Source organism: Thamnophis elegans, chromosome Z (genome assembly GCF_009769535.1).
Source record: "Thamnophis elegans isolate rThaEle1 chromosome Z, rThaEle1.pri, whole genome shotgun sequence".
NCBI classification, from domain to species: domain Eukaryota; kingdom Metazoa; phylum Chordata; class Lepidosauria; order Squamata; family Colubridae; genus Thamnophis; species Thamnophis elegans.
Window position 1 is genome coordinate 20,897,636 of NC_045558.1, and position 22,250 is coordinate 20,919,885.

The window sequence follows — 22,250 nt, forward strand, 5'->3', positions numbered from 1 at the left end:
TGTATATTTGTTTTTATTCTTTCAAAGTTTCTAATGGATTTATCATTTTAGAATTTTAAGCCACCCAGAGTCACTCGGTTGAGGCAACTACAGAAACCGAATAAAATAAAATAAATAATAAACTAACCATGTTGGTTGTACTGGCCCTATATCAGGAGTGTCAAACTTGATTTCATTGAGGGATGCATCAGGGTTGTGTTTGACCTCAAGGGGAGCATGGCCAGGGGGCATGACATCATTCATTTCAGCGGTACCTATGGTGGCACCAGCGCTCTGTTAGTAAAACAGGCTCCTGGACCGCGTTTTCGGCCTCGATGGTCTCCACCACTCTGCCAGGAAAAAAAGGAGCTCAGGAGGGAGAGTGCTCTGTTTTTGCTGGCAAAGGCATCACTGTTTCCAAGATGGTCCAATAGACCAAATTTAAGCATCCTGCAGTCCAGATTCAGCCCGCGGGTCTTGAGTTTGGCATCCCTGCGCTTTAGCATCCGTTTACACTGCACTGAAGCAGTTCTCATTTTGCATCCATGCAAAAGACAATCAACTTATTGGAGTATTAAGGAATGTCTAGAAAGGCCCATCTTCACACACAATCCTGCATAGAGGTATGCATGAGATTATTGGAAGAAAACAAGTTTATGTGAATATAATAGTGTCTCAACGTTCTCATCTTCAAAATATTGGCTTTTTAGGAATTCTGTTTTGTAGTTTATCACCATAACTACTTTTCTGGCAAGTGTGTTTTACAAAGGACTGATTTCATTTTCCACTTAGCTAATAGGTTTACTGGTCATGCTAATATATTTAGTATGTCAAATGTCTCATTGTTCCACATCTCTACAACAGATCTACAAGACAGAACAAGTCTTTTTTTTTAAAAAAAAATCATAACATAGAGACATAAACAGAGGGAGGCAGATGTGCTATAATACCCTATCTTCCTATCTAGGAGATCTAGTCTGTTTTGATGTTTGAATAAAAATTGAACTTAGGGCATCTTGGAGCACAGTTTACTTTTATTCACAAAATTAAGTTAGGATATCATGCGGTCTTTATATGAACACATGTGTATGCTGCCAGTCTTGTACTAAGAAATGAATGACTCGGTTATAAAACAGGCCAGAATATTAAAGGCTATGTTCCATAATAAATGCTGTTCTTGTTTTGCTTTGTTTTTAAACTTTATTCATTTCCTTTCCCAGAAATGCCAAATGAGGGAGAACAAATGGCTGATTGTCACTACCAATTGCTCTAAACTATTTAATTTGGGCTTAACATGTTGCGTGTGCATAGTTACTATAGCCTTTGAATCATGGTTTTGGGCTTTGTATATATATGTATATATATGTATGTATGTATGTGTGTGTGTGTATATATATATATATGTATATATATGTATATGTATGTATGTATGTGTGTGTGTATATATATGTATATATATGTATATGTATGTATGTGTGTGTGTGTGTGTGTGTGTGTGTGTATATATATATATATATATATATATATATATATATATATATATATATATATATATGTATGTTAATAAAGGCCATGCAAATCTTCCACTATAAATATTAACCTCCCATGCTATATTTAACCTGGTGTATCTCATTGGTATTTAAAGGCCAACACATTTATCATTAATTATAACACACTTCACACAAAAAAGGCATTGAGGAAAACATTCCATCCATAACGAAATTTATCCAATACTCACAAAAAAAGAAGAAAACAGATTCAAAATATTTTGAATGACTGACATGCACAAACTTGGGACAAAAAAAAATCTTCATTCGCATAACAAGCTGACAAAGCTCAAACATTCTCAAACAACTGGCTGTGAACACTTTTACTACCAAACATTTCAAGAAAGTAGAAATTACTTACTTCAAAAGTCTTGTTGGTCTTGTTTTTTATAACCCTAGCTTATTTTTTTTAATTATAGAAAAAAACAACTTTCACAAAAGAAAAAAAAAACCCCACTATTCTAAAACATTTAAATCCAGTGAACTAAGTTAAACTTCAGAAGATGCTGCAGCATCAACAAAAAAATTATCTCAAAAGCAAATATTTAAGTCTAAGTGACACATCACGTAAGAAGTTACAAGCATATAGTGCTCTGAAAGTATATCTGTGACTGGCCAAGATGATTCAGTGCCAGATGAATTTAGAAAGGTACTTTCCAATAGTATGTACGCACCGAATAAGAGTTCATGTGCAAAAGTTATACTCCAAGAACTAAAAGTCTGGGCCAAAACATTAATGCAAAAACCTTCCTTTCAAATGTTGTCCAGCATCTGAAACTCTCAATAGAACAATTCTCTGGTTTAGCATTTCTATCCATCATTGGAATTCCTTCACAGACAACTATAGGCTCCCGAACTTTAGCCAAATGCAGGGTGGTAGCTTCACACAGGACCAACCTTTTATGGGCTGAACACTGGAGCTTTGATACCAGCTAATCTACCATAAATAGCTCTTGAAATGCAGAAGGATCAGGTCAGCTGTTATAACAGTCCTAGTCTGCAGCAAGTCCAAATCCTATTCCTCTGTCAAAATTTCCAATCTTAGTCTTTATTTCAAATGTGGGTGCACTTCCTCACTCTCCAAACAAAAAAGTGAGGTGGGCGGGGGAAATATCCTAAAAAACAAAAATGGGGAGGGTCAATTGCAGGGAAGAGATTAACAAGAGGAAAATGCTTCTTGGAAACAAAAAGATGCATATCTGGTCTGCATCATTTTAGTAAGCAGTTTAATACTTTGGGATCAGAGTGATGTCTACTAAGTCACTTCTCCCATCAGATTAATAGAAAATGGCTAATGCTCCCCCCTTCCTTTAGAATGCAGGGGCAAAAGATTCTGTGTTGCAAAGAGCACCCCACAGTTTAAGAAGCACTTTGTCATTAAAATCATTATTGGTAAGGAGGGAAAAATAACCAGAGAGCAGAATAGGAAAGAAAACTCCCGTGATTAAGTCAGAGATACCCAGGCCAAATTAAAATACAATAGATCTTGAGGGAGAATTGTAATCCTTCACAGTTAATAGTTTAAGGAATGCTGATGTTTCAACAAACATACAGTAATTCTATGATTCAGTTCAAGTCAGGGAATTTAATTTATTCAAGCTTCACAGAAATGACAAGAATCATACTATACTGTCTTCTTTTATTTATTAATACAATTTGTAGAGGTAGACGTAACCTGGCACAAATTGGAACCCAGATCACCAGCAATTAATAGCTTCTGTTAGGAACTAAAACTTCATTATTTATAATTATTAATTTGCTAAACTTAATCATGTTATCATTTGTACAGGAACTCATTAAGCGTCCCATTTTCCCACACAATAATGTTGTCAGGTAGGATGGGCCAAGAGTGACAGGCGCAAAGTGAATGTCCATGGCTGAAGGTGCCAATCTAACATCTTAACCACTACACCATACTGGTTTAATCTTTGAAAGTCAGTCCTATTCCCTTTCTGACCATAACTTCCAGATTTCTTGAAAACAATAAAATATAACGTTAGCCGAATAATTTTTAAATGTGTTATTTAAAACTAAGTGTTACTTAAAACAAAGCTCAAGAGAGCCGTGCTTCCAAGCAACTGGGCTCAGAATTGCAACCTTACCTACAGTTATCCTACTGAACATTATGCACTTACTTTTAAGTAAATCCGTAAAACTTGCAACAATAGTCATGTAAGCAAATGTAAGAAAAATGAAACATGTATATTAGAACCAAGGAGTTTAATTAGGTATAAGTACCATCTTCAGAAGATTTCCTCCTACAGCAAGAACAAAATTATGCCTTTGTTCACAGCCATCCAACAAATGTGAATTCTTCATGACCATTTAACCAGAACAACATTTACTCATAACACACCCTCTGCACAGTTTTGGAGAAGACATTTGAAATGTTTCTAGTAACGCAAGTTGCTATTACAACTGTCTCTTCCTTTATTAAAAAAAAAAGTATGCAGCATTAAATTTAAAAAAAAAGTTTTCCTAGCCACCTAATAACCTGTATTATCATGGGGTTTGCAACATCCAGCAGGCTTCACAGCGTGCTGTTAAAATTTCCCTTATGCTACACACACTGCTTCTTTGGAATTTCTCAATGCTTAGCACAGATGACTCTCTGTGAAATAAATCAGAGCCACGGCTTGATCAGAGAGATTTGTTCCTGCCTGCCTGCCAATACCTCCCATCTCACTTCTAGCTCCATTAAAAATGGCATATTGCAGGGATGAAGGTCCCCCACAAGGATTTCATATGACATACTCCACAGATACTCTTTAAGCCAATCACACACTAATTAGGGTGTAGGCACGGATTTCCTTTAGAGATCAACTGAAATGAGCACATTTGCTTGTATTTCCCTCACCCGGTAAAAATCTTACCCGTTTCCATTGTTAGGATCATAATTCCACTTCTTTCTCTTTCTCTCTTTCTCTCTCACCCTCTCACTTTCAGGGTCAAGCTTTACTTATCCGGGGCATGTGAGCGATTCAGAGACACAGCTTCGCTTTGTTTGAGCTTATATCTTCTGCCTCACTCTCCCCTCCTCCCTTTGGTGTGAGGAGGGTGGAGGAGAGAAAGGAGGAAAACACTGCCTGTACCCTCGCGGCCAGGCCATCTCGATTGGCTCATTCACAAACAATTCTAATAAGCGCATTCATGTTTCCCCGAGAGCTTGAAATGATCCAGAGAGGCATTTTTGGACTGTGTTGTTTGCAACTTGCGGAGTTAGAAGTTAAAGCGCATAGCCAACAATTGTCTTTCAAGCAGCTTGTCTCCAGAAGGGCTAACCACTGACTGAACACAAAGCCTTGTACTTCCCCAACACTATCTAGACAATAAATGCAGGCACCAGAGCTACACCCCAGTCAGAAGGATGCCGTCATCCCTTTCAGGAGAGGGTTTAATATTGTTAACTTGCTCAGGAAGCTTTAAAATGGTACCTACGGGCATCACAGGCAGCGTCTAATTTGAGATTGGACTTAGGCCCAGAACCAGCTTTCCATGTCAAGACTCAGCTTTGGCACACAACCTATAATCAACATTTCCTCAAGGATGTCTGGCAGAAGAGATTTTGCTGTGAGTACTTTATCTGTTTACAGAGGTTGTGATGATGCAAAAGGGGTGTGGTTGGTGTGATTTGGGGAAGAGATGGGTGCTATTTTTCTGGCTTGTTTGGGTTTATTATCTAAGAAACTTAGCAGACAACTTCCCCTGGCTGACCTTTGAAATGGTAATCATCAGATCTGCTTACTATTTGGATAGGACACCACCAAGAAACAAAAAAGCTGGATACTAAACTTGAAGAGAGAGAGAGAGAAAGATCCAAATGCTAACCTCTTCTTCCATTGTTGCCAAGAATACACAAAACTTGTTTTTATTTTTTAAGATTAGCTTAGTTTCTACTATGTCAGTCATGGCAAGAATTAAGAAGCGATATCATTTTCAGCAGTTTTTTCCATAGAAATTTGGGGAAGCGAGGAAAGCAAGGGAAGGGAGCAAGAGAAGGTCCGAAGCCAAGAAACAAAGAACATTCCTTCTCCGTGGGTCCTACTAGGTTCTGAAGATGATTCTTTTTGGAAAACAGAATGATTCTCATCCACAAACAAGATTGCGCATACACTTTTTAGGATATTCTAAAAGCCTTACATACACTTCAGTAGTGGGATTCAAAAAATTGTACTACTGGTTCTGTGGGCGTAGCTTGGTGGGCATGACATGGCTGGGTGGGCATGGCTTAGTGGGTGTGGCAGGCAAAGAATACTGTAAAATCTCCATTCCCACCCCATTTCTTCCTGATCAGTGGGACTTGGGGGGCAGATAATAGATGGGGAAGGGGCCAGCCAGAAGTGGTATTTACCAGTTCTCTGAACTACTCAAAATTTCTGCTACCAGTTCTCCAGGGCCGGTCAAAACCTGCTAAATACCATTTCTGATACAGTTGTGTGGAAAAAGTCTATCCCATTGAAATTTTTGAGTGTTTCAACACATGCACGGTAGGTATTTATTTATATACTGTATTTTTTGGAGTATAAGACGCACCTTCCCCCCCCTAAAAGAGGGTGAAAACCTGGTTGCGTTTATACATTGAATATACCCCACCCACCCATCGACCCCCATCCTTTGGCCTCTCAGCAATTTACCTCCTTGCAGCAAACGGGAAAAATGGGGCTTGCGCAGGTGGTAATAGGCTATGGCAATCCCTACAGCCTGAAACAGCTGATGATCAGGAGGCCCAGGCTGAAATGGAAAGTGAAACTTGCTGTTTGCTGCAGGAAGCAAATTGCTGGGAAGCAGAGGCAGATTTTTTTTCCTTGTGCTATTCAGGCTGTTTGCTGTAAGGAGGTAAGTCAATAACTATAAATGCCTATAGAATGTTCAAATTATTACTTATTTTTTAAAGACTGCTTTATTATTGTTCTAGACAACTTAACAAAATGAAGAAGCTTTTAAAATAAATGTTTGATCTGAAGAGGCCCAGTGCTATTGTATCTTCTTTTAAATATCAGAAAATAATGTATACTTCCAGAAAGCCACATCAATTTTAATAGCAGCTGTACAAGTTTAGTCTGAAATGTAACACTAAAAACAGTGTATATCGTCCTTACTGTTTACTGTTTGCTGCAAAGAGGAAAATTGATGGGAGGCAGAGGCAGATTTGTCCTCCCCCCCCCCAAAAAAAGCTAGGTGCATCTTATACTTCGGAGAGTCTTATACTCCGAAAAATACGGTACTTCATTTCAAACATTTATTTATTTACTTCTTTAATTACCACTTTTATTATTTTATGAATAATTCAAAGTGGCAAATACAGGCAGTCCTCGAATTACGACCACAATTGAGCCCAAAATGTATATTGCTAAGTGAAACATTTGTTAAGTGAGTTTGCCCCATTTTACAACTTTTTTGGCTATAGTTGTTAAGTAAATAATTGCATTTGTTAATAACATGGTTGTTAAGCGAATCTGGCTTCCCCATTGACTTTGCTTGTCAGAAGCAAGGCTGATCATGTGAGCCCGGAACATTGCAACGGTTATAAATAAGAGTCAGTTGCCAAGCACCTGAATTTTGATCATGTGACTGTGAGGGTGCTGCAACGGTTGTAAGTGTGAAAAATGGTCATAAGTCCCTTTTTCCAGTGCCGTTGTAATTTTGAATGGTCATTAAATTAATTGTTGTAAGTCGAGGACTATCTGTACACATAATACTCCTACTCCTCCTATTTCCCCACAGCAACCATGTAAGAAGAATTAGGCTGAAAGAGAACCATTTTATTTTTTATAGTGCTTTGGATAACTTGCAATACTTTCTGCTATCAGTATTATAATAGAAACAAGAACAGCAATAATATTAATGGACATTATGAACAGAATTATTAATTTTTAAGGAGTAACATCCTTTTTTTGTCTATATGGGAAACAGGTCCATAGAAGATAGCTTTGGCATGGGAAAGCATACAGGACTGAGTCTTCTTAGGTGGATTGCTCTTAAACTAATTATAGGTTTCTCCAAGGTTTACATTCATTTCCATTTTCTTACAAATTCTTCAGAATTTTGCCTGTATGAAAGTTACAGTTTTATCAATGTTCATTGAATTCAATTTGAAAATATTTGGGAGCAATCTGTATCACAAAATAAGGCCAAACTCAGCCAACAGTAACATTACCTTTCCTACTGGTTTGCTAATGTATGTGCACGCATGCACTCGGCCTTCCATGCATGCGTTTTGATAAAAAAAGTCCCTAAATAGTATGAAATAGAGCCACCCGCGAATTCTGGCACACCCACGAATTCCACTACCGGTTCGGTTGAACTGGTCCAATCCGGTTGATTACCAACTTTGACTGAGACATTGTAAGTATTACTATATGTATCTATCCTAACATTACCGAAAATATGTAGGAAATACTTCCATTGCTCCTCATTGTAATATATGCTATATAGATAAAGAAAACTAAAAGGATGCCCTATTTTATGTTTCAGATTCCTTGCCTGAAAGCCAGATCTCATTCTTTAATAGCCAGTTTGCTATAGGATAAAACTCTGTATAGTCCTTGCTATATTACTGTATTCATTGTTGAAGCTTCACTAGTAGATTCAGTAATCAGCAGTGAAAATATCGAGTCCATTGAGAAGGGAGTAGGACAAAACCTTGCATTATGTGATCAATACAGGTAAATACTCGCCTTAGAAGTGTAATAGAGCTTGCCCATCCTGTACATACGGCATAAAGGTGCTAAAATGATTTTGCAGCAGTTGTTAAGTGAACCACCGCACTTCTTAACTTAATGCTGCAGTCATTAGCAAACCAATGGTTTAGCATGGGTGTGGTTTCCCCAAAAAACCTGGAATTTAGAGCCAATTTTCAACAAAATCATCATAAACCGTGGTCATGTGATTGTGGGACGTTGCATCCCCCCCAAAAATGATGCCATATTGCCAGTACCCAACATTTGATCATTTGACTGTGGGAGGGCATGTGCAACTATTGGAACTTCAAATCTGGGTCATAAACAGTCTCTAAATATATCCACCCTAACTTTGAGCAGTTTCTAACTCAAGGACTACTCCACATAGTTATCATGTGACCTATAGGCCAATTTTTACATCTATAAGTTTGGTTCAAGAACTGAATTAATGATGCAATGAATCTTCCTTGTAGTGTATTCAAGAAGTAAGGTTATGGACAAAATTGTTACATTTAACATTTGAGATATGTTGCTTCTAAAAAACACTTTCGTTAAGAAGCTCACCTTAACCGCTGTTCCTCACTGCTAGGGCACAATGACCGACACCAGCCCTCCGGAGAAACTTTCAGTTACTTTTCCCTAGAGGAAATAAAAAAATATATGATTATTAAAGGGGCCGACAAGTCAAATGAAATAATTATTGTCTGTTTGAACTTAAGGCTGTGATAGCAAACCTATGGCATGCATGCCACACGTGGCACACGGAGCCATATTTGGTGGCATGCCAGTCGTCTGTTCCGGAGCACATGTGCCTCCGAGCCTGTGTGTGTATGTGTGTGTCATTCATGCATGTGCAGAGGGGATTGCATGCACACACATACACAATTTTGGCACCCCATAAGAAAAAGGTTCATCATCACTGACTTAAGGGTTGCCTAATGAAGAACTCTGTTAATGTCCCACCACACCATGAAGCCACTTGTGATCATAGTAAGGAGTAGATAAAATGCACGTTAGAAAACATGGCCTGTTCTAAGAGGTAAACTTCTTAAAGAGGTATTTTAAGTATTTTGCAACATCATCTGAAATTTTATGAATGCAAAGGACAGTGCACTATGTTGAAGTCCTCAACGGATAGGGTTAAAGGTGATGATCTGAAAGATTAGCAGTTTGATGTTGAGAGTACATGAGATCATGCTAATAAAAGCAATGTGAATATAACCAACCCTTTCTGAATTCTGAACTAAGATTGTAGAGCTCAAACACAGAACATGACTCCCAAGAAGATCAATGTGCACAGACTCTGATATCATAGATCATGATTTGAACATTTGTCAAATATGTTGAAGCAACGGCAGGGCGTCTCACATATGGTATTCTTCACTTGAAGTTGTACTCTGGTTTTGTTTCTTTTACTTGTAACAGGATAACCAAGTTGGGAGAGATTTTGGAGGTCTTGTAGTTCAACTCCTGCTCAAGCAGGAAACACTATACCAGGGATGGCGAACCTTTTAGACACCAAGTGCCCAAACTGTGCCCGTGCATGCCCAAACTGAAAGGTGCACACAAACATGCATGAAAATGCACAAATGTGCACGTGGGCGAACATGCACACGTGCATTCACAAACATGTGCGCAGATGCACAGCAGAGACCCGAAGACCAGCTGGCTGGTGGATGGCAGGGCATCCCAACACTGGCAGCCCGGCAAGAGGTAAGATCTTTTTTCTTTCATGAGCTTCTGTTTCATTGTTTGCAGGGAAAGAGAAACTCACGAAATAAACGCCACGGAGATCTGACCTGTGGTAACGGCATGCGTGCCATAGGTTTACCATCATGGCCCTGTACCATTTCAGACAAATAGTTGTTCGATCTCTTCTTAAAAACCTCCAGAGCACTCACAACTTCTGGAGGCAAGTGATTTTTCTGATTAATTTTTCTGTCAAGAAATTTCTCCTTAGCCCTAATTTGGTTCTGTCATTGATTAATTTCCATCCATTGCTTCTTATTCGTCCTCCAGGTGCTTTGAAGAATAGTTTGACTCCCCCTCTTCTCTTTGGCAGGCCCTTAGATATTGGAACATTGCTGTATTAGATATTGGAATACTATTTAGATATTGGAACACTGCTATATTATCAGCCAAGAACCTCCTACAAGGCCTTCTTCCAAGAGAGATACTGAAGAAAAATATGAAAAATGAATTTTAAAAGTCTACAAAAGAAAAGCAACAGCTTTCTTTTGAGTGACTTTACTCAGTAAGAAATCTGTATAGAAACTCTAGCCTTCCTCTGAAGGAGTTCCTTTCATTATACAATGACCTCTAGTGTGCTAAGGAAGTATCACATTTATGACTTTATAAGTAACTCAAGGCAGTGAACATACAGTATATAACACTTCTTACTTCTATTTTCCCAACAACAACAACAACAACAACGAGGTTGGGCTGAGAGGGAGGGACTGGCCCAAGGCCACCAAGGAGATATTTTGCTGAGGAACACTGCTATGTATGTCTTAGTATACTCAGAAGTAAAAGAAACTAGATTTATGGATGACAGTAAGCCAATGATTTTAAATACTGAATGAAATTCTGTATCACTAGCACTTAGACTTATATACCACTTTACAGTGCTTTACAGCCCTGTCTAAGCAGTTTACAGAGTCAGCATATTGCCCCCAACAATCTGGGTCCTGATGAAAGAGGCAGGTTGGATGCACCGTGCTTGAATTCAAACATGGCGGGGGCGGGGAAGGGAAGTATGGGACAGGTCACCTTAGAACCATGATGGCAAACCTATGGCATGCATACCTGAAGTGGCATGCGGAGCCATGCCGCCTGGCACCTGTGGCAGCACCCATTCCTCTTTTGGGTTTCTGGAGTGCATGCACGCATGACAATCAGCTGGCCTTTGTAGGTGCAGCAGTGCCGGAAACTGGAAGAGCTGCTCTTCCATTTTTCAGCGTGATTATGCGCATCGGCCAGCTAACTGTCACGCACACAGGTGTGCCAGTAACTGGAAGACTAGCTGGCTAGGGCTCATGGGCATACCGGAAACCGGAAGTTCATTTTCTGGCGCACGCATGCTTCCTGGGCAGCTCCTCTTTTGGGTTGCATCCCTGATGAGCATGCTCCAGGTTCGCCATCACTGATTTAGAATATTGGCACTACTGGATTTAGGTCACCTACGGGAACAAAGTCTCAAAACTAATGAGGTGTTCAACTTAAAAAGATATGGGTGAATCTCTCCAGCCTTTAAAATGTACAATGTCACATCTTTACATGTCTTAAGTGGGATAGGAAAGGGGGGGGGGGGGGTTTACTACAAAGCCTAACAGAAAGTTGCAGCTAGAGCGACCTGTGTATGCCTTATTGATAGAATTACAGAAATTATTCATTTTTATTTGGAAAGCAAGGGTGGGAGAATGAGGAATAAAGCTAATGCATACATGATAAAGTTTCCCTTGAGTTGGCCATGGTCTGTACATTTTTCTGAATAATAACACAGAACTGCCTTTCTTCCAGATTTTTTTCCTTTTTTTTAGTTACAGGCTTTTTTGCAATTTTGGCATTTATCGGTAGTCTCCCACCCAAACACCTACCGTGTTTCCCCGAAAATACGACCTGTCCTGAAACCTTGCCACATTTTTTGCATGGGCAAAAATATAAGCCCTCCCTGAAAATAAGCCCCTGGACAACCCCCCCTCCAGCCAGGCAGAGCACCGCTCACCAAACTACCGGTATCCCAAAGGTGCTCACATTGCTTGCCGCCTTTGGGATACCGCTAGGTTGGGAAGTGGCGTTCTGCCTGGCCAGAGGGGGGAGTGCCAGGTCGCTGCTCCCTTGTAAGCTGGCTTCCTTATGAGCGGGCTCCCAATGAGCTGGGCACAGCCTGAGGGGTGAAGCAGCCATGAGGTGACCACACTCACGAGCAGCCGCCTGGCAAACACTCTCTCCAGCCAGACAGAGCGCCATTCACTTAGGGTACCCCTAAGGTGGCAAGCCACGTGGTGCTCTGCCTGTCCCTCCCAACTCCTGCAGCCTGGCACATTCGGGATACCCCCTAGGTCAGTGCATGGACCTCTGGAGAGGGTGGTTGCATGAGAGCCTGTTTCACCCCCACCTCGCATGCCTCCCAGCCTCACAATGCCCTGGCCCAGCTCTCCCTGCAGGGCCAAGGCACGCTGCCGCCACGCTCCAAGCATAACTTCTCTGGCTTCCAAACTCCAGATCTCGGCTTCCGATTCTTCCAGAAGAGGCTGCTCTAGTAGTGCACTCTGTGGTTGTGGGTGCCGGGCCCATAACCATAGAGTGCACTCCAAGAGCGGCCGCAACCACCCTCTCCAGCCCAGCAGAGCTCCATGCATTGACCTAGGAGATATCCCGAATGTGCTAAACTGCAGTAGCTGGGGGGCAGGCAGAGTGCCACGTGGCTTGGCGCTTTAGGGATACCCCCTAGGTCAGTGAATGGTGCTCTGCCCAGCTGGAGAGAGGGTTTGCCGGGCGGCTGCTCATGAACGTGGTCACCTCATGGCTACTTCCCCCCTCAGGCTGTCCCTGGCTCTTTGGGAACAGCCACCCTGCAACACCAAAACTATAAGCCCTCCCCTAATAATAAGGCCCAAGCCATATTTTGTGGGTCAAAAGAAAATAAGGCCCTGTCTTATTTTCAGGAAAACATGATAGGTCCAATCATATTTATCTTTTCTGAGATCAACCAAGACCGGCTAAGTGCTCCAACATCTGTTGCAACATAAATCATGATGAGAAAATATAGAACAAAAATCCATATACCCTACTTAAAGATGATAAGCCTGTGGAAGAAATATTGCCTGCTCACCCAACCAAAGTAATTGACAATAAGTCACATTCACTTTTGTACCTATTCAATATTTAACCTTCACACGTAAGGAAATATTGCTATCATTACATCTATCCTCCACTCTTAATCTCCCAATTTCACTTACAACTTTACTATCTCTCTGATCTATAATCCTATCTTAGAAAATGTTTCTTTCCAAATCCTATAAACACCAGGAAATACACATTTTGTTTCTGTCTGGGTAATGAAATGCTTTCACAGCAGAAGATATATAAGTAAAGTATTTTACAATCAAACTATTAAAATTAAAATGTTAGGTATTTTACAATCAAACTATTTACTAAGATTGTATTACTATTATTATCATCCTTCCTATTACCTATTTCTTCTACTTATGACTATAACTTTGTTGCTAGTATTGTTACGATTTATGTTTTATTTAGTCTCCTGGTATGATTTATCTTGCTTATTTAGTATCCTATGACTATCACTAAGTGTTGTATCTTATGATTCATGATGAATGTTTTGATTAATAATAATAATAATACTCCACCGTTGCCGGTCCCAAGCCCAGATGAGAAAGGAGAAGGGTTGGGATCAGGTTGGCAACCTGACCCCATAAAAAAAAAAACGCCAACCCATATAACATGGTGAAAGAAATGAATAAAAATTCTATACCGCATTGATCGTCGCGCGCGTTAACAAAGGCCGTGGTGGATGTTGAGGTCCCTGGGCATCTGTCGACAAGTGGGCTACAAGTGGACCAGCCAATAAAATGACAAAAATATAGTGCAGAAGAAAATCGTGCCATAATGGCTTGTTATTACAAGATTAAGGCACAAATCAGCAGTGGTAATTCCAGTGGTAATTGGCACACTGGGTGCTATTCCAAAAGCACTGGAATTACATTTAAAACAGTTAAAAATTGACAAAATCACCATCAGTCAAATGCAAAAAGCCGCACTGTTTGGATCTGCACGCATATTACAAAAATACGTTACAACGTCCTAGGCCCCTGGGTGGGGCCCGACTAGTAATCAATGCCAAATCCAGTGAAACAACTGGCCGCTGTGATGCAATTCTGTTGTTGCAAATAATAACAACAACAACAACAACAACAACAGAGTCACTAATCCTGGCTGCGCAAGAACAAGCTATCCGCACAAATGCCATTAAGGCCAAAATCGAAAAATCCTCTGATGATGCCAAATGCAGACTTTGCAAAGAAGATGATGAAACTGTTTATCACATACTCAGCTGCTGTAAAAAAATTGCACAGACTGATTATAAATTGCGGCACAATTCAGTAGCACAAATGATCCATTGGAATTTGTGCAAAAAATATAATATTAAAACAGCAACAAACTGGTGGGAACATCAGCCTGAAAAAGTCACCGAAAATCAGATGGTCAAGATCTTGTGGGATTTCTGTATACAAACGGATAAAATACTGGCGCATAATACACCAGACATCACACTGGTTGAGAAAAATAAGGTCACAATCATAGACATCGCAATACCAGGTGATAGCAGGGTCGCCGAGAAGGAACATGAAAAAATCGCAAGATACCAGGACTTAAAAATCGAAATTCAACGACTATGGCACAAACCAGCAGTGGTAATTCCAGTGGTAATTGGCACACTGGTGCTATTCCAAAAGCACTGGAATAACATTTAAAACAGTTAAAAATTGACAAAATCACCATCAGTCAAATGCAAAAAGCCGCACTGCTTGGATCTGCACGCATATTACAAAAATACGTTACAACGTCCTAGGCCCCTGGGTGGGGCCCGACTAGTAACCAATGCCAAATCCGGCGAAACAACTGGCCGCTGTGATACAATTGTAGTATAATAATAATAATAATAATAATAATAATAATAATAATAATAATAATAATATATAATTTTTTATATAAAATATAAAAGATTTGACTGATGCATTTGACTGATGTTGATTTTGTCAATTTTTAACTGTTTTAAATGTAATTCCAGTGCTTTTGGAATAGCACCCAGTGTGCCAATTACCACTGGAATTATCACTGCTGGTTTGTGCCATAGTCATTGAATTTCAATTTTTTATATAAAATAAAAAAGAACAAAAATCTACTGAAGGCCCAACAGACGAAACAAGAATACAGAAAAGATGTGATAAAATCAAGAATGGAGAGTTGGCAGAACAAAGCACTGCATGGCCAATTTCTGGAAAAAATAAAAGATAAAGTGGACAGTGAACAAACTTGGTTATGGTTAACAACAGGTACATTAAAGAAAGAAACAGAGTCACTAATCCTGGCTGCGCAGGAAATACGTTACGACGTCCTAGGCCCCTGGGTGGGGCCCGACTAGTAACCAATGCCAAATCCGGCGAAACAACTGGCCGCTGTGATACAATTGTATAATAATAATAATAATAATAATAATAATAATAATAATAATAAAACTCCGCCGTTGCCGGTCCCAAGCCCGGATGAGAAAGGAGGAAGGTTGGGATCAGGTTGGCATCTGGTCCCGTAAAAAAACCCCCCGCCAACCCATACAATATGGTGGAAAAAACGAATAAGAATTCCATACCGCATCGGTCGTCGCGCGGGTTAACAAGGGCCGCGGCGGATGTTGGGGTCCCTGGACATCCGTCGACAAGTGGGCTACAAGTGGACCAGCCAACAAAACGACAAAAATATAGTGCAGATGAAAACCGTGCCATAATGGCCTGTTACTACAACTCAGAGCCAGAAAAAAGAGGATATTTAAAGCGAATGTATGAATTATGGAAACAACAATATCCAGATTCAAATGTTAGTGAACAACGACTAGCAGATCAAAGGCGATTTATTATACGGAATAAAGTGTTTAGTGAAGTTGAACATGAGGAAATTCAGGCAAATTGCAAAACCCAAAAAACAATATCACAAGCGGAAATAACTGATATTCAAGACACAACTAAAGACACTATAGTAGAACTCCCAGAAGAAGCTCTCAGGGAGGAAATAACATCACCACCACTAGAACCAGTTATCACTGAACCAACTGATGAACTAACTCAAAAACAAAAAGAATTGAAAGATAAGATCATGGAGCATTTTCTGCTTAATGAGGAAAGGCAACGTTTACCATCACTAAAAACTGTGCCTAAGAAAATTTTGGCCCCTATCATGAAAATGGTTAATGCAGTGTTTTCAACAATTGAACCGGGATCCATCTTGGAAACAAACCAGTTAATGTACAGCGCAGCTGTAATAGTCACTAATGAACTAGGCATTAAAATTAAAATACCTAGTCACACAACAGAAAAAGCATCAAAGCCAAAGTGGAAAATCCGTCTAGAACAAAAAATCAAAAATTAAGGGCAGATGCTAGTAACTTAAAGAACATGCATGAGCAACGGCTTAAAAACAACAAAATCATAGATCGGCTAATCAGAAGATATAGATTGGATACAAGAAACATCAATGAAGCTGTAGAGATTGTAAAACAGCAGATAACAGCAACAGCTAGAAAAATTGAAAGATATGAGGCACGAATCATCCAATATAAACAAAATCAGCAATTTCGATCAGACCAACGGCGTTTTTATCAAAGTCTTAATGTGAATGGTGACACCAAAAGTGAAAAACCAGAAAAGCAGGCCACAGTTGAATTCTGGAAAGAATTGTGGGAAAATGCAAAGGACTACAACAAGGAAGCAAAGTGGATACATGACTTTGAGAAAAGCATTGGCAACAAACAAATGCAAGTATTAGAAATAACAACTGAGATGATCAAAAATCGAGTTAAAAAGGTAAAGAATTGGACATCACCTGGAAAGGACCAATTACATGGTTTCTGGCTCAAATATCTGACCAGCTTACATGCAATATTGGCCAGGCAACTGAATGAAATTTTACAAAAGGGCCAAATTGATGAATGGTTGACAACTGGAAAAACATACTTGATTCAGAAAGATCCAACTAAAGGAACAACACCTGAAAACTATAGACCAATAACATGCTTACCAACAACCTTCAAATTACTCACAGGCATTATTGCAGATAACATGATGGATTATTTGGAAACAAACAACATCTTGCCAGTAGAGCAAAAAGGCAACAAAAGAAGGAGCAGGGGCACAAAAGATCAGCTTCTAATTGATAAAATGATATTAGAAAATTGTAAGAACAGAAAAACGAACTTGAATATGGTCTGGATTGATTACAAAAAGGCATTTGACTCACTGCCACATAGTTGGATCATAAAATGCTTAGAAACAACTGGCATTAGCAAAAATATTACATCCTTTACTGAAAAGGCAATGAAACAATGGAGAACTGAGTTGGCAGTAGGGAATGAGAGCTACGGAATGGTTAATATCAAGCGAGGAATTTTCCAGGGTGATTCACTTTCACCTCTTCTCTTCATCATCGCAATGATCCCACTATCAGTAATCTTAAAAAAAATGAAATTAGGCTACCAAACAGCCAAAAAAGCTGAAAAAATTTCGCATTTACTATATATGGATGATTTGAAACTCTATGGAAAGTCAGAAATAGAAATCCAATCATTGACAAATACAGTCCGAGTATTCAGCACCGATATTTCAATGCAGTTTGGCATGGAAAAATGCGCCACTGTATCCATAAAAAGGGGCAAAATCACTGCATCTGAGGGAATTGAAATGCCCAATGGCCAACTAATTAAATGCAAAGAAAATGAAGCCTACAAATACTTAGGCATTCTGCAGTTGGATAACATCAAGCATGGAGAAGTAAAAACTATTGTCAGGCGAGAGTACACCAACAGAGTTAGGAAAATTTTGAAATCTAAATTGAATGGTGGAAATACAATTAAGGCCATAAATACCTGGGCAATACCAGTTATAAGATACACAGCTGGCATAGTTAACTGGACACAAGCTGATTTGGACCTTTTGGACCGAAAAACCAGGAAACTAATGACAATGCACTACAGCTTACATCCACGTGGTGATACTGATAGACTATATCTGCCCCGAAAATCAGGTGGCAGAGGATTATTACAAGTGAAGCAAACAGTTGAAGAAGAAAAACATGCACTGGCTGATTATTTAAAAGACACCCAAGAACATCTATTAATCGAAGTAAAGAACAAAAATCTACTGAAGGCCCAACAGACAAAACAAGAATACAGAAAAGATGTGATAAAATCAAGAATGGAGAGTTGGCAGAACAAAGCACTGCATGGTCAATTTCTGGAAAAAATAAAAGATAAAGTGGACAGTGAACAAACTTGGTTATGGTTAAAAACAGGTACATTAAAGAAAGAAACAGAGTCACTAATCCTGGCTGCGCAAGAACAAGCTATCCGCACAAATGCCATTAAGGCCAAAATCGAAAAATCCTCTGATGATGCCAATTGCAGACTTTGCAAAGAAGCTGATGAAACTGTTGATCACATACTCAGCTGCTGTAAAAAAATCGTGCAGACTGATTATAAATTGCGGCACAATTCAGTAGCACAAATGATCCATTGGAATTTGTGCAAAAATTATAATATTAAAACAGCAACAAACTGGTGGGAACATCAGCCTGAAAAAGTCACCGAAAATCAGATGGTCAAGATCTTGTGGGATTTCCGTATACAAACCGACAAAATACTGGCGCATAATACACCAGACATCACACTGGTTGAGAAAAATAAGGTCACAATCATAGACATCACCATACCAGGTGATAGCAGGGTCGCCGAGAAGGAACATGAAAAAATCGCAAGATACCAGGACTTAAAAATCGAAATTCAACGACTATGGCACAAACCAGCAGTGGTAATTCCAGTAGTAATTGGCACACTGGGTGCTATTCCAAAAGCACTGGAATTACATTTAAAACAGTTAAAAATTGACAAAATCACCATCAGTCAAATGCAAAAAGCCGCACTGCTTGGATCTGCACGCATATTACGAAAATACGTTATGACGTCCTAGGCCCCTGGGTGGGGCCCGACTAGTAACCAATGCCAAATCCGGCGAAACAACTGGCCGCTGTGATACAATTGTACAACAACAACAACAACAACAATAATAATAATAATAATAATAATAATAATAATAATAATAATGTGTTTTCTCAACACTGGTTGAGAAAAATAAGGTCACAATCATAGACATCGCAATACCAGGTGATAGCAGGGTCGCCGAGAAGGAACATGAAAAAATCGCAAGATACCAGGACTTAAAAATCGAAATTCAACGACTATGGCACAAACCAGCAGTGGTAATTCCAGTGGTAATTGGCACACTGGGTGCTATTCCAAAAGCACTGGAATTACATTTAAAACAGTTAAAAATTGACAAAATCACCATCAGTCAAATGCAAAAAGCCGCACTGCTTGGATCTGCACGCATATTACGAAAATACGTTACGACGTCCTAGGCCCCTGGGTGGGGCCCGACTAGTAACCAATGCCAAATCCGGCGAAACAACTGGCCGCTGTGATACAATTGTACAACAACAACAACAATAATAATAATAATAATAGATGTATATAACAAAATTGCTTTACCTTCTACTGGTGCAATCCATAACAGAAAATGCAAGACAACATGAATAGTATAGAGCAGAGATAGTCAACCTTTTTATACCTACCGCCCACTTTTGTATCTCTGTTAGTAGTAAAATTTTCTAACCGCCCACAGTAATGGTGATTTATAAAGTAGGGAAGTCAATTAAATTTGAAAAAGGAATGTGCTTCAGTATCGGACAAAACCCATACCACCCACCATGAAAGCTGGAACGCCCACTAGTGGGTGGTAGGGACCAAGTTGACTACCACTGGTATAGAGAATAATCCTTATACAAATAATATACAAATAAAGAAAAGAAATCATGATTTATCACTTATATCTTTTATGTTCACTGAGAACGTATGCGCCAAAGACAAATTCCTTGTCTGTCCAATCAAACTTGGCCAATAAAAATTCTGTTCTGTTCTGTTCTATTCTGTTATACTCTATTCCTACTCTTACTCTACAAGTTAAGGAACATCTTGCTTGAAGCAGGCTAGCTCAGAGAGCAAACAAACAGCTTGAAAAGCTTTACTACAGATGCGATTGACTGCACTGTCAGCAGTATTAATTAAAAATGGCAAAGTAAAAGGTGATAGGATCACCTGTTTCGAACACAACAGCAGGCTTTCCAAGCAAAGCACCAGATGCCAACTGTCTTTTCTTGTTTAATATCATGAGCAAAATAGTTATCTGCCAGCCACATGGAAATCTTTAAACATAACCATCTGGCCATAACTTGATCATTAATCTATTTCACATTACTACAATGATTTACTTCAGTTTAAGCTTCAAAGAGAATTTAAAAATATAATTGGGGAAACATAAACAAAGTTAACCAGATGCAGTCATACACTAAGACAGTGTTACTATAAATTCTAGCTTATGTTCATAAACAGTATGTTGGACATATTCACCTTTTGCTCTTACATAGTTCTGTCTGCCAGAGTGGCAAAACAAGCCAAAAAAAATCAAAAGTACTAGCTTATTTGCTACTATAGGTAGTTTTCATTTAATGACTGGTCATTTAGTGACCAAAGTTACAACAAACAGACCTCCCAGAGTTACTTCTGATCTGGTTCTGATGGCCACATTCCCCTCTGCAGTCATGTGATCATATTTTGAGCATTTGGCAACCAGCTCACATCGGTAGCCTTTTTCAGCATCTCATACTCAATTGAACATGATTTTCCATATTTGTTTCTGGTTTCTAGCAAAAAAATCCCATTGAAGAAAATTGGTTGCTTAGTGATCATGCTATTCATTTAATGACTGGCATTCGTGTAGCAACTGATGCAAAAAAAAGAAGACATAAAATCAATGATGGCCATGTGGTTAGCCTCATAACAATGGCCACAACTTACCACCATAATTTCAGGCTCAATTATGGTCATAAACCAAGAACTACCTGTAGATTACAATTAGGTTTTCTGACCTGCACTTGTCAAAGAAGCTGGAATCTGTTCTTGGTTTATGATTTTCTGGTAAGGTTCAGAATGACAAGCCAGGAATTCATGAATGACTATAAAACCAAGCCATCATTTTAATATTTCTAAGTTTGTGAAACCATGATGACAGGAAGCAACACTAGGACAGGGGGGCAAATTTGCGGGCTGGATGCGTCACACTCTGGCCATGCCCACCCGTTTTAGCAAAGGGGGAAAAAAAGTTGCGATACATTATGTGATGACGTGTTGTCGCAAGCTTGACACCCTTGGACGAGAAGCACCAGCCTGTGCCAGCTTATGAATAATAAACCCAAAAATTCACAGCACTGCACGCTGACCTAATAATTTATTGAAGATTCTCCATAATCCTTGGCATTCTCTTGAAATTCTTTTTGGTTGGTCATCATTCTCTATTATCTTTCGATTTTATACAAATTGACGAATGCCACTTTCTACAAGTCAAAACAATAGGTTAGAAGCTTGGTTGGTCAACGAAGAGACTATTGTGGTGTTCAGGCTTTTTTGGCAGGAACGGCAGACCTGACAACTACCAAAAAGTACCCACATTTCCAGCAATTATGAAGATGTGCGTAAGAATTTTGAAATCCAGATAAAAGAACCTAAGTGGGGGCAGGAAACCACAATCACAAAAGTTGCTTTGATAGTGTTTCTTGTGCCACATGACTGATTACTGCTCCTGAGGAACAATGTAATGAAGCTTTGAAAGACCATTTCCTTCCTAAAAGTGATTGAAATACATTCCATTGAAATTGGTACAACTTACTCTAAAAATAAACATTATGTGTCCATGGTCACCAGGAGCCAAAAAAAATTTCAGGGGATTTTTTTTTTACCAATCAATCATCTTATAGTTTGCCCTGTTGCCTAATAATAATCTAGCGAAATTATTTTTTTTATTCCAACTGCTTGCAACACTAAGCAACCCTCAAAAAGCTTACATTCTTTTCAGCCTTTGCTTAATATGTAGGCGTTAAGAACAAGTTACAGATGTATTTTTTTTAAAAAAAATCACAGAACTCTTAAGAAACCACAAAGAAAATACAGTAGTTCTTCCATGTATGCTATTTATTTTCCTATGATTCGCTTCACTATTGCTAGTTTACATGAACCCCATTTAAATACTAATCTTACCTTAATGATAAAACTAACAATTAAAGCCTTCATTAATTAAAAGACTGGACTGCCATCTGTCAGAAATGGTGTAGAGCAAGGGTGTCAAACTCGTGTCATCACATAATGTAT

General features: G+C 39.2%; 1 protein-coding gene across 1 annotated transcript in view; it reads right to left on the reverse strand.

Annotated features, from left to right (window-relative positions):
• SVIL (supervillin) overlaps positions 1–4,538 on the reverse strand; it is a 118,991-nt gene extending 114,453 nt beyond the window's left edge. Inside the window, 1 exon segment of the mRNA XM_032235499.1 lies at positions 4,400–4,538. Within this exon segment, the coding sequence (XP_032091390.1) occupies positions 4,400–4,421 (22 nt within the window). The 5' untranslated portion in view covers positions 4,422–4,538.
• Between the last annotated feature and the right edge of the window lie 17,712 nt (positions 4,539–22,250).